Genomic DNA, 13,122 nt, shown 5'->3' with positions numbered 1-13,122 from the left:
CTTTCGTTGTATTTTAATAATCGAACCCTACAAGTTCAAACTGATAATCAGTAATTGCATCCTCCTTTTAGATATTTTAAATTCTAGAAATGCTATCTGGAATTTCATCATCTGATTCATAGATACTGGAAGGGTTATGAGGATCTATTGCCTTCTAAGCATCTTTTCTCTCTTCTACTGAAACTCAAATAAAAGATCATTGATGGAGCCAATTCAAAATGCGTAATTTATTCAAGGAAGGTGAAGATTTGTATAATCAGATTCTTCTTTTACAGAATATTGAATCTCAAAATAGATTTCTATCTTATAATGATCATATTTTTCTTTTTCATCTTCTCTAAGCATACAATCGCACATTATCCATGTAAGAGAGTTATTGAAAATAAAAATCTCAGATACATTGGCTAAAGGAAGGAAATATGAACACTAAATTCTTTCATTGGATCATCATTATTTGAAGAAGGTGTAATCGTATCTCTGTCCTCAAATCTGACTTTGGTTAGTAGATATTTGAGAAATCTAAGATTCATAATACATTTTTTCAATATTTTCAGGTTAGATGCAATCTGATGCAATCTTTTGATGATCTATATATGGCTCTCTCAGACATCTAAAATCTCTTTCTCTTATTCAACAATAAAATCTTATCTCTTCTGCATCTGAAGAAGAGGTAATTTATGCTTTGCAAGCTATGAATCCTGATAAATCTCCAAGACTCATGGGTTTTCGGCTTCCTTCTTTCAATAGTTTTGATATATTGTAGGCAGAAATATGGTTTGAGCTGTGCTTTACTTTGTTCATACTTTATCTATGTTACCTTTATGGAAACATATTTTTCTTTTTTTGATACCTAGGGTTCAACATCCTATTATGCCCTCTGATTTTTACTCCATCAGTCTTTATAGTACCATATATAAGATAATAGCAAATGTACTTCTTAATCATATGAAACATTTGATGGCTAATTTTATTTTATTTAATCAAGGAGCCTTTGTTGGGGGTAGATCCATAATAGAAAATATTTTAGTTGCTTAGGAAATCATGCATTCTCTGGTTCATATTTCGACTTTTCAGAGCCTTCTAATGATTAAGATTGATATGAAAAAAGCTTATAATCAAGTGCAATGAGGCTTTCTATTAAGTGTTCTCAAGCAATTTAATTTTCATGGTCAGTTCATTAACTGGATTGCTGCTTGTGTGCTTCATCCTCAATATGCCATTTTTGTAAATGGCTTACCTATTGACTGATTTTCAGTGGCTTGTGGGCTTCGACAAGATTGTCTGTTGTCCCTTTTTCTTTTTTCTTATGCTCTAAGATATTTTCAATTACTTTACAAGCTACAGTTCAATCAAATTTTTTCCATCCTTATATTCTTGGTAGGAATGGTCTTCATATTTCTCATCTCTTTTTTGTTGATGATTGTCTTTTTATTGCTAAGGCAAAGGTTCGTGACGTTCTTACTCTTAAATTGCCTATGGATGCTTGTTGTCATTATTCAGGACAGTCGATAAATATCTCGAGATCTTTTATTGTCATAAGCCCAGCACCCACTCCTTCTATTAAACAAACAATTGCTTCTATCTTTGGTATGCCTCGCCATCGAGGTGTTTGAAAATATTTGGGTGTCCCTATTTCTAATTCTAGACTGCACCCTAGGGATTTTAACTTTATTACTAAAAAAATCTTGAACAAAATTCAAGCTTGGAAATAGAGAGCTCTATCTTTTGTGGGGGGGGTTACACTCATACAATTTGTTTTGGCTTCTATCCCTGTGTATGCGATGGCATCTCTACTTGTTCTATCTTCTATTTTGGATTACATTGGGTAGGACTTTCGAACTTTTCTTTGAGGCCATTCCACTACTCAAAAGGGTGTTCATTTAATCTCTTGGGGCACCATTTGTTCCTCTAAAAAGGCTAGTAGTTTAGGCTTTTTTTCACTTCATCAAAGGCAAGCTATTTTTTTAAGAAAATTGGTTACCAAGTTGGTTTGCAACCCTTTTCTCCATGGACTCAACTAGTCTATTCTAAGTATAGATTTCATCATTCTTGGGTTGCTTATTGACCACCTACCCATTGCTCTCCCATTTAGCATAAAATTGTAGTTATTAGGCAGCAAATCGAATTCCAATTTATGTGGCTGATTGATAATGGTTCCACAATAAATGGATGGATGGATACTTGGCTATCTAATATGCCATTATGTCGCTGGCCCTCTTTTATTAATGTGGATGTTAATTTAGAAGCTTACACAGTGGCTGATTTAATATTACTTAATAATACTTGGAACATTTCTCTTTTGGCTTCCTTTATTAATATTGAGATGATGACCGCAATTGCTTCCATGCCCCTTACATAAGCTAATTGATTTGATCAGTTAGGTTGGGCTTCGTCTAGATCATTATTTGTTTCTTCTAAAGATATTGCAGCTGTTTTAATTCTGTCTCCTTCTATTACATTTACATATTACGTTGGATGGATTTAGCAGTTGTGTGCGCCTAAACAAAATGAAATATTTGTGTTGGAAACTTCTTTGGCAATGATTATCCATTAAGAAATTGCTGTTATATTGACATATTTTGCATTTTGATTCTATTGAATGTGTTTTATGTGCTACTTATGTTGAGGATTGTCAACATGCAATTATTACTTATGTATTTGCACAACAATGTTGGCTCCTTTTGTCATAGCATTCTGGATGCCCTATCTCTTCTTCCTCGTTGGACTGGTTTGCATGTCTATCAAGCTCCAGGGTAGGAAAGAAGGATAAAGCTCTTACTGTATATATGGCATCGCTCATTTGACAGATAAAGAAGCAGAGAATTTTTCAGACCCAATATGTTCATCCATTGCATCTGCTTTATATTTGTTCTTGCTTCTATAATGATCAATTCTCTCTTTTTGATGTTTCTTCACAAATAGCAAATTCTCAATTAAGAAACTAGGATAATCCTATGCTCAGTATCCTTTATTTTCAAATTTAATTTCTTGGATACCTCCTCCCTTGGAGACGCTCAAGAGATGTTTGGTTTGGGGGAGTGGAGGTCTGAAATTGGAATCGGAATGGATGACTCCCATTCCAACCATTTGGTTGGGAGGAGTCCCATTCTGCTTCCGATTCCGGGGTGGAATGGGAATGGATCAATCTATATAGAATTCAATCTCTACTCTCCTCTATGGATTCAATTTTTCATTCCAATTTCGATTCCGATTCCGGTCACGAACCAAACACTTTGGGAGATTTGTCTATTCCGATTCCGATTCCAAGCCATTCCGATTCCGATTCCCAATCTAATTCTGGTTACGATCCAAATGCCCCCACACTGTTAATTTCGACGGGGCAGTCACTTGGCATCGAGGTGCAGGTGGATTTATCATTAGGAATCATGATGGGTCTATACTCATGATTGGTGGTAAGCTTCTTTCACATTCCTTAGTTCCTTTTGCAGAGCTTATTGGAGCTTGGTTAGACATCAATATCTTGTCACTCATTTCCATACTGAAAAGGTTTGGATTAAAGGGGATTCCTCTGTTGTTTTCTCCCTGCTTAAAGTTTACAGGACAACAAGATGTGTCTTTCTCTTTGGATACTAGATTTCATACTTCTAAAATTTCGCATATATGCTGGGATGGTAATCAAGAGGCTGATTGGGCTGCTACTCATGCTTTGTCAAGGGACTTTTCCTTTGATTCTAATCTCTTGAATCAGCATCCTGACTTAGTCCGAATTTTGAAGGCTGATGCCTATTTCATTGCATTCCTAAGACATGGTTTTTATGGTGAAACTCTATTACTGATACTAAATTTGGGAATGCACTTGGTTTCACTTTTCATGGCTGCTACATGGATTGGCTTAATATGTCTTATGCATCTACTAAATTGAATTCTATTTGCTGGCTGGTATTTGTTCAAGAGGCTCCTATATATTGCTGATAAAAATTTATTTGTGTTCCCTTTGGCTACGTATACATGCCTATTGGAGTTGTTGTTGTTGTCATATTTGTTTCTCAACAGGTAGAATGTATATACATATTGTCAAGACTTATTTATTCATTTCATATGTCGAAGCTTTCTATAGTCATAGTTTTGATGAACTTTGCTCGGCATGACCTGTTCTTCATCTTGGTTATCTATTTCAATTCATCATTCCTGGTTACTGGACTTTGCTCAATGCATAATGGAGTTGATGGATGGGGAAAACCTGTTTTTTCTTCAAATCAAGAATGGTACAATATCCTTTCACCGGCTGTGATACTGATCCTTCTTTGATCAAGCTGTTAGCATTAATGGATATTAACAAAAAGATTTGCCTACATATATGCATTCCGTTATCAAACTACATGTTGTTTTGGGTTCAACTTTGTATGTTTGCAACCGTTACACAACTTATGGTCTATCTATTGCTCCTTGATCCACTTTTCATCAGTGGGATGCTTCATTTTATATTATTGCTTTCATGTGCAAGGCTATCTTCCATGTTGGATGTGGTTTATGGCTGCAGGTTTCTTTTTTCTGTTCAGAATTCAGAAGGATGCATTGCGGCTAAGCAGCATTTTAAAGTCCTGTTGCCACCTGTTACTGGTGTTGTATCATTTTGAATTCGGTGCTTTGTACGTGTATATGTTCTCTATTTTGGGTTTAGTTTCCACTTTGGTTTTCAGCTTCTAGTTTTCTTTGTAATTGTAAATCCATTTTGGGTTGTATATTTAACTGTTACAGCACTCTTTTGATTAAGGAAACACTGATTTAAACTTTTCAAAAAAAAAAAAAAGCTTGAATCTATTTTTCAAATTTCACGTAACATCTTTTAAACATCATTTCCATGTGTAACTTTTCCTTAGTTTTCTTGTGCTCGTAACTCACACATGAAACTATGTTGTCTATGACCACCTTACCATATATCCACATGTGCATCACACATGTTGATTCTAAATTGGGAAAGTGAGAAGTTGGTATTGCTATAAGTGAGCCAATTTTGATATCAACCTTATTTGAATCTACTTTTCTTGCACAAAGGGAAGAGAGAGGTGACGCAGGCAAGCTTGATTTGAAATTACAACTTGAAAATTGAGATCGGGCTTGGATTTTTTTTTTTTTTCCTTTCATTATGATCAAACTCAAGCTTGAAAAATGAGATCAAGCTTGATTCATTTAAATCAAGTTTGATTTAATCTTATTTCATGTTATGCTCAAGCTGCTTAGGACAATCGACAGTTCTTAGGGCCTTAGGGCCTATGTAGGATCTGTTGCGGTCAATCTCCTCGTCGTCTAATCGTCGGGAACGAGCACCTGCAAGAGAAGTCCACACTGATCGGAGATGCCTTCGGCGGGGACCCTCCAACGGCCAAGTCAGAGAGGAGACTAGGCAACAGTAGAAAAGAATCAGGGACTCAACGGGAGAGAGCTAGGGAGGGAGAGAGAGAGAGAGAAGCTTCGAAAAACCCCCCTTCAACACTGTTGCCTTCCCCGTTTTATAGTAGAGTGCGGCGTGGTCCCGCCATTAATGGTGCAGACAACCAGAGAGTTGTCAAATCGCCGGAGGCTGTCAGAGTCACCGCGGACTGACAAGTCGCCGTGGGCTGTCAAATTGCTGGGGTTGTCCTATGTTCTTGGCAGGACGATGCCTCCAGTGCGGCCGCGTCGCATGTCCTTGGCAGGACTGCAGTCCATAGCAGTCGTACGGCATTTGAGGGAGCTGACTGACCATACGTCGGTATTTGACTGCGGGACGTCGGGTGAAGACCCGGGGACACCGTCGGCTGGTCTAGCGCATTGCGGGAGTCGGACGTCGGCTGCCACCCCCGTCCGACAGTGAGTTGGTAATCTGGGCTCCGTCGCTCGGCTAGTCGGGAACAGAATGGGTCTGTTCGATCAACATACCTTCGGTTGGATAATGTCGGCAGCTACTGTCGGCAGTCGTCGGTCGGTGCGGTCGGTGGAGTCGGGCATCGGTCGGTGCGGTCGGTGAAGTCGGACGTCGGTCGGACAGATCTAAGGGCGAGTCGGCGTAAAAGGGGTCGGTCGGTATATCCCAACAGATGCCCCCCCACTCCTGAGTCGGATGTCGTACTGGCCAACGTCTCCGCATGGGCGATGGCTTCGGACGAAAGGAGTGGATATCCATCGTGTTGTACTCGGATTCTGGCATTCCATCATGTCACGCTCCAACTCTGGCGATCATACCAATGAACGGTCCGACGTCAGATGTCCCATTGGGAACAAGAACCACCGTTTCCATCATCTCCTCGGGAACTTGAACCGCCACCTCCTCGGGAACACGAACCGTCATCGATTAGTGAATCTCGAGACATGGTTTTTTCGCCACGTGACAAGGGGCCATTGGGCCGAATCCGTTCACGCGGATGGAGGCGACGTGGCTTGATCTGGGGCAGGTGCGTCGAATCGTCGAACCGAGGAAAGGCCCAGATACTGCCACATGTCAAAATTTGAGAGACCCTCGTTGGGCGTGCTCTCATCCCGGTCGTCGAGGGGCACTATATATATAGGGTCACCTATATCCAAAACTTCACTTTTCACAGTCCTATTGCCGAGACTCTGGTCGAGTGGTCCCCCAGTTTCAAGTTCCAGATAGTTGTGCTTGTCTCTCTCCTCGGAAAGCTTTCTTCGAGATTTTTGTCTCCTTGCGTTTTTTGCTTCTTTCGCTTCCTTTGGACTTTCTTTCTTCTTCTTCTTCTTCATCCTCCGACCTCGGTTCTAGCATCATGGCCAGAACCTCTCCACGAGGAAGTCAGTCGGGGAATCCGACCGATGACTCACGGTCGACTCCGGAGGTGGAGGTTTCTTCACTTTCGGGGGCGAAGAGCTCGAACTGCTCCGGGATACTGTATTGCTCCCTGAGCCGTTCGACGTTTGCCCCCGAAAGTAAAGAAACCTCTACCTCCGAGGTCGACCGTAAGTCGTCGGTCGGGTTCCCCGACTGACTTCCTCGTGGAGAGGTTCTGGCCATGATGCTAGAACCGAGGTCGGAGGATGAAGAAGAAGAAGAAGAAAAAAAGTCCAAAGGAAGCGAAGGAAGCAAAAAATGCAAGGAGACAAAAATCTCGAAGAAAGCTTCCCGAGGAGGGAGACAAGCACAACTACCTGAAACTTGGAACTGGGGGACCACTCGACCAGAGTCTCGGCAACAGGGCTGTGAAAAGTGAAGTTTTGGATATAGGTGACCATATATATATAGTGCCCCTCGACGGTCGGGATGAGAGCACGTCCAACGAGGGTCTTCCAGATTTTGACATGTGGCAGCATCTGGGCCTTTCTTCGGTTCGACGATTCGACGCACCTGCCCCAGATCAAGCCACGTCGCCTCCATCCGCATGAACGGATTCGGCCCAATGGCTCCCTGCCATGTGGCGAAAAAACTGCGTCTTGGGATTCACTAACCGACGGCGGTTCGTGTTCCCGAGGAGGTGGCAGTTCAAGTTTCCGAGGAGATGGCGAAAACGGTGGTTCCTGTTCCCAATGGGACGTCTAACACCAATGGGACATCTGACGTCGGACCGTTCATTGGTACGATCGCCAGAGTCAGAGCGTGACATGATGGAACGCCAAAATCCGAGTACGGTGCGATAGATATCCACTCCTTTCGTCCGAAGCCATCGCCCACGCGGAGACATTGGCCAGTACGATATCCGACTCAGGAGTGGGAGGGCAACTGTTGGGATATACCGACCGACCCCTTTTACGCTGACTAGCCCTTGGGTCTGTCTGACCAATGCTCGACTCCACCGACCGCACCGACCGACGACTGCTGACAGTAGTTGCCGACATTATCCGGCCGAAGGTATGTCGGTCGGGCAGATCCATTCTGTTCCCGACTAGTCGAGCGGCGGAGCCCAGATTACGAACTCACTGTCGAGCGGGGGTGGCAGCCGACGTCCGACTCCCGCAATGCGCCAGACCAGTCGACGGTGTCCCCGGATCTTCACCCGACGTCCCGCAGTTGAATACCGACGTATGGTTAGTCAGCTCCCCCAAACGCCGTACGACTGCTATGGGCTGCTGTCCTGACAAGGTCATGCGACGCGGTCGCACTGGGGGCATCATCCTGCCAAGGACATAGGACAACCCCAGCGATTTGACGGCCCACGGTGACTTGTCAGTCCACGGCGACTCTGACAGCCTCCGGCAATTTGACAACTCCCTGGTTGTCTGCGCCATTAATGGCGGGACCACGCCGTGCTCTACTATAAAACGGAGAAGGCAACAGTGTTGGAGAGAGATTTTTTCGAAGCTTCTCTCTCTCCCTAGCTCTCTCCCACTGAGTCCCTGATTTTTTTCTACTGTTGTCTAGTCTTCTCTCTGACTTGACCATCGGAGGGTCTCCTCCGGAGGTATCTCCAGTCAGTATGGACTTCTCTTATAGATGCTCATTTTCGATGATCAGACGATGAAGAAATTGGCCACAACGGGACCTATCAGTTATCAGGAGTAATTGGTTGGGGAAGCTTTACAAGCGTTGCGATGGTTGTTTCCCAAACCCACTTCGCTCTCCAGAGCTGGTGTGGTGTAATTATCTCCCTGGATCATCTCCGAAGCGAGAAATTATTGCCTGGACCACCTCCACGTAGACCAGCGCACATCGTGGAGACGTGCACGGTGGATAACGCGCAATCGAAAATTTGTGATACAAGGGTGGATGTGGCGTGTTATTCACCGTTGGATTTGGATGGTCTACCTGGACCAAGCCCAGGCAATAATTTTCCTCCGAAGCTTCTGCAGCACTGGTCAAGATCCGCGTCATATTGGGTGCGCTACGCGTAGCCGCCGAGGTGGGTCCAGTTTCTTCGTCGATTTGTTAGACAAAACTTTGCCGGCGACCATTTTTTTTTTTTTTTTAATCTTCGGTGCTGAAAAACCCAACGGCACCCGCCCCCCAAAGTTGGCCTGCTATTCCTAAACTTAGTGCTGAAAATAGGATAACAAGTGAAAAATATATATTAGTAGACTTACGCAAATAAACAAGTAAAAGAATATATGATTTATAATATTCATTGAAATTTTATTCATGATATTAAATATTTTTATTGAAATTTCATATTTTTAATAGTTCATTTTTTTAAAAAACTCGATTGATCAAAATAAAAAATAGAAACACTTTATTTTTTTATTTTTAAATTTTAATATTTAATATATAAGCATAATATAATTTGAATTTTTGGGCGGCACAGTCTCCTTGCCGTTCTAATAACTGCACCTCTATCCTTCCTCGATTCTGCAGCGATATATCGAAATGAACGCTTGATAAATACGAACGGCACCAATGGGCGGCTCTGATTGACGGCGTATACGACTATATGGTGCGCATTGCGCATTATATAATTTTTCACTACAACTCCCAAAACACTACGTCTCTACTACCTACAGTACGTCTCTACTACCTTCTTAAAATAATAAATCCACATTTAGTGATTCATCAATTATTACGCGTTCCGTCTTTGGTAATAAATTAATTTTTACGCGTCAAAAGAAGGTGGATTTTTTTCAGGAAAGCAGGAAACCCCGTGCGCTAAGGAATCCAAGTTTATATACTGGTCTCCCATTGTCTCCTCCATTCCATTCCCAACATCCCACTTTTACATCCTTTCTTTTTTTTTTTTTTCCGTCTTTGTTTTCTCAGCTCCTTCTCATCTTCTTCATCGTATTTGGTCTGTAGGTCACGTTATTATTCATTAATAATGAGTCAGCCTCCTCCAGGTATTCGTCTTTCCCTTGATCTTCTGAATAATTTGGGTGGGTTTTTCTTATAGAGATTGTGGAGATGAATAATTGATCCTAGAGTCTGTTTGGGGTTAGATTGATGTGATAACACTTGTGATCTTCATCAAGATGGAGAAAAAAATTGTTTTTGTGGATTCTTAGTGAATGCTAAGGAGTTCGCAGATGATGCCTTGCTATTAGATTGATTTTTAAATTATTATGACTGGTCTGAAAAGCATAACATCTTGTATTTGTGTGGTATAATTTGGATCTGGGTTAGATATAAGCTTGCTTTTCTAGATGTGACAATATTTACTTGATTAGAAGTAGGATTAAGAAAGTTGATACAATCTAAGGGACTTGTAAGCTTGAAATTTTTTTTTTTCAAAATAATACTTTCAAAGTTGGGAAAAGGAATAAAGATGGAAACACAAATTATCCTCCCTTTTTCTCCAATATATATATATATATATATATATATATATATATATATTTTGTAACCAATTTGCTCCAAATAGACAGTGAATTTCCAAAATATTTTCTTGCTTTTTTGTTTGTCATAACACTTGCATTGACAAAACAAACGTAGATGAGGATGTGTAGAACTTCCATAGAGTGCTAGTTTGCCTCCCCAATCTCTTCCTTGAACTGTGAAAGTCCAGGATGAGATCAATGCTCACTGCTTTTTTTTTTTTTTGAAAATAATGCGCTGATATGGAAAGGGCAGCATATCTATACTTATTTTTGTTTGATCTATCTGGAATTTAGGTTTGAGGATATCATTCTGAATGCTCATTAGTTTGCACACCAAATACATGGCAAGGTCATGATGTTAATTTGTGTATCATGGTGTGCCATTGTAGGTGCTCAAGACAATAACATAAATATTCTGAATAAAATTCAAGCTTTGCAAATTCTTTTCTTTGTTGCTCATGTTCAATGAGATTATTATTGTAAATTATTAGTTTTGCAACTGGTCATGATTAATTGTATCCATGGCTGGTGTTAATGTGCAGGTTATGCCTACCCTCCTCCAGGGCAGTCCTACCCACCTCCAGGGCAGTCCTACCCCCCACCTCCTGGTCAGCCTTACCCTCCTCCTCCAGCTTATGCTCCCCCAGTTCAACCAGCTCCTGTGCAGGCCCAGTCCAGTAGCAATGATGGCTTTTGGAAAGGATGGTGAGATACTTGTGTTGTGATTCCCTTGTTTAGATTTATGTGAGATTGATCAAGGGAATGTTTCAATTATATTATGATGTTGCCATTGCATAATGTATATTTTAGCTTAATAATTCAGATTGCTTTGGTGCTACAACATTGCTGCTATGCTGACTTGTGCCTTGCATTTGTTGCTTTGCAGCTGTGCTGCCTTGTGCTGCTGCTTCCTTTTTGAAGAGTGCTGCCTCTAATGCTTGGATCGAGATAACCCTTAATTTATCCAGCAGTTGTGTTTTCATGATCTTCTTTGCCTAAGATCTTGATAAATGTTACTTTTATTTGTAGTTGACATATGAAATAAATACACATGAAAAAATGGTGAAGATATAGGAACAGTGCTGTTTCTTGTTTTGCAACCGAGATGCTGCCTTCCTGAAGAATGTTGCATTTAAGGCTTGGACAGAGATAATCTTTAATTTATACTAGAGTTTTGACTTCATCTTGTTTGTTTTAAGCTCTTGATGGATGTTATACAGTTTATGTGCTAGGTTCTGGCCCTTCAAATTTTCAAGTTAAAATGGTTTTTATGGCCGAGGTTTGAGATGCATCAAGGCCAAAGAAAGATACTCCTGTTCTCAGACGTCTAACTCATATGAGGACCAATGTCCAAGGGCATATTGTTCAGAAGTGTATCCATGGCTGCCAAGTTATATCAACACATTGTAAAGGGGAAAAAAAGCATTACAAGTATTAGTTTTTTCTTTTTTTGAAAAAAAAATTAACCATCGGGCAACGTCGTTTATAAGTTGGAATTATCGCAAAGAAGTATGATAAACTGACGTTCTATCTTGCTATAAATTAATTTATTTATAGATGCATGTTTGGTATAAATTAATATGACCATCCCTTTCTTTCATTGTGATTTAGCTTTCTTGATTTGATCCGTCTATGGCCGAACTCCCTGGATTTGGCTTTTCAGCATTGAATGTCCTTAGTTCCTCGTCTAATTTTAAGTGTTTCATCCTCTATTAATAATAGTATGATATCCCACAACAACAATGATACTATATTATGCTTCCTAAAGGTCTCGGTGGCTCCAATTGAGCTCATCCTGTGGTGAAACGTCCATTCTATCTTGGACATACCACCAGAGACGTCCAAGAAATTTTATATTTGCGAGGCAAACTGTCTTAGAATATGTATGCAGATTGCAGAGGCTCATCATTTGTCCAGCCGACTCAGATTAATTTTTACAGACAATTAGGAGGAGCCTTTTCTTGTCCAAGGTAGTCCCATGTAAATAGTGTTTAATAGTTAGTGAGCAATTATGATCAAACATAAGCAAGTTTTGTCTTGTATTATCGCAATAATATCATTTGGGGCACTTGCTATAGGGTTTAATATTTCATGATATTCCTGCTGCTTGAACCTTGCAAAGCTGAAAAGATTTTTTTCCATAAATTGTATAAAAAAACAGAGTTTTTTAAACATTTATATATTCTTGAAAATATAGCTTCTTGTATTGTTTTGATAAAATAGCTTATTGTATATTTATTCTTCAAAAATCATTATTTCCATATTTATCCCTGAAATTATTTTATTTTTATGATGATAACCTTGTTGAATTTCTGGTTAATAGCATTAATAAATAACCATCGTACTGACTTAATTATCCTTTTGCATTTGTACTCCTAAAAAATAATAAAAAATATATCTCTATGATATAAACTGAATGCTAAATTTTTTTCATGAATATTAACATAAAAAGATATATTATCCTTTTATAGTTAATAAATGACAATTTGAGGGGGAGAGTCATTGTTGAAGATTATTTAAAGATATTTGTAAATATTTATTTATGGAGGGTAAATATGCAATAAGCCATGTGCAGAAATATATGTGTAATAAGTCCAAAAATAATTTATACTTAGATAAAGGAGCTGCACTGGCATGTCTATTTATAGTCAAACCATTATTATGCATCAATCCTTTTAATTATCATTACATCATGTTTTTCATTAAGGTAGATACATTTTGTTGCACAATAAATGCTCATATAAATAACCATTTCACTGACTTAATTACCTTTTTCCATTTGTACTCCTAAGAAAGTATAAAAAGATATAACTCTTTGTGATAGAGACTGAAAGTAACATTCATGAATATTAATGTCAAAAGATAAATATAAGGGGGAGAGACATCATTGAAGATAATTTGAAGGTTTTTTTCAAATAGTAATTCATAGAGGGT

General features: G+C 39.8%; 1 protein-coding gene across 1 annotated transcript; it reads left to right on the top strand.

Annotated features, from left to right (window-relative positions):
- The first annotated feature begins 9,550 nt into the window (after positions 1–9,550).
- LOC105049213 (uncharacterized) lies at positions 9,551–11,371 on the top strand. The gene is made up of 3 exons (XM_010928788.3): positions 9,551–9,711; positions 10,731–10,893; positions 11,075–11,371. Exons 1-3 carry the CDS (start codon positions 9,693–9,695, stop codon positions 11,121–11,123), a joined length of 231 nt encoding a protein of 76 aa, XP_010927090.1. The 5' UTR covers positions 9,551–9,692; the 3' UTR covers positions 11,124–11,371.
- Positions 11,372–13,122: the final 1,751 nt, after the last annotated feature.

Source organism: Elaeis guineensis, chromosome 7 (assembly GCF_000442705.2).
Source record: "Elaeis guineensis isolate ETL-2024a chromosome 7, EG11, whole genome shotgun sequence".
NCBI lineage: Eukaryota > Viridiplantae > Streptophyta > Magnoliopsida > Arecales > Arecaceae > Elaeis > Elaeis guineensis.
The sequence above is the reverse complement of the archived record's forward strand: the minus strand, read 5'-3'. Positions and strand labels throughout refer to the sequence as shown.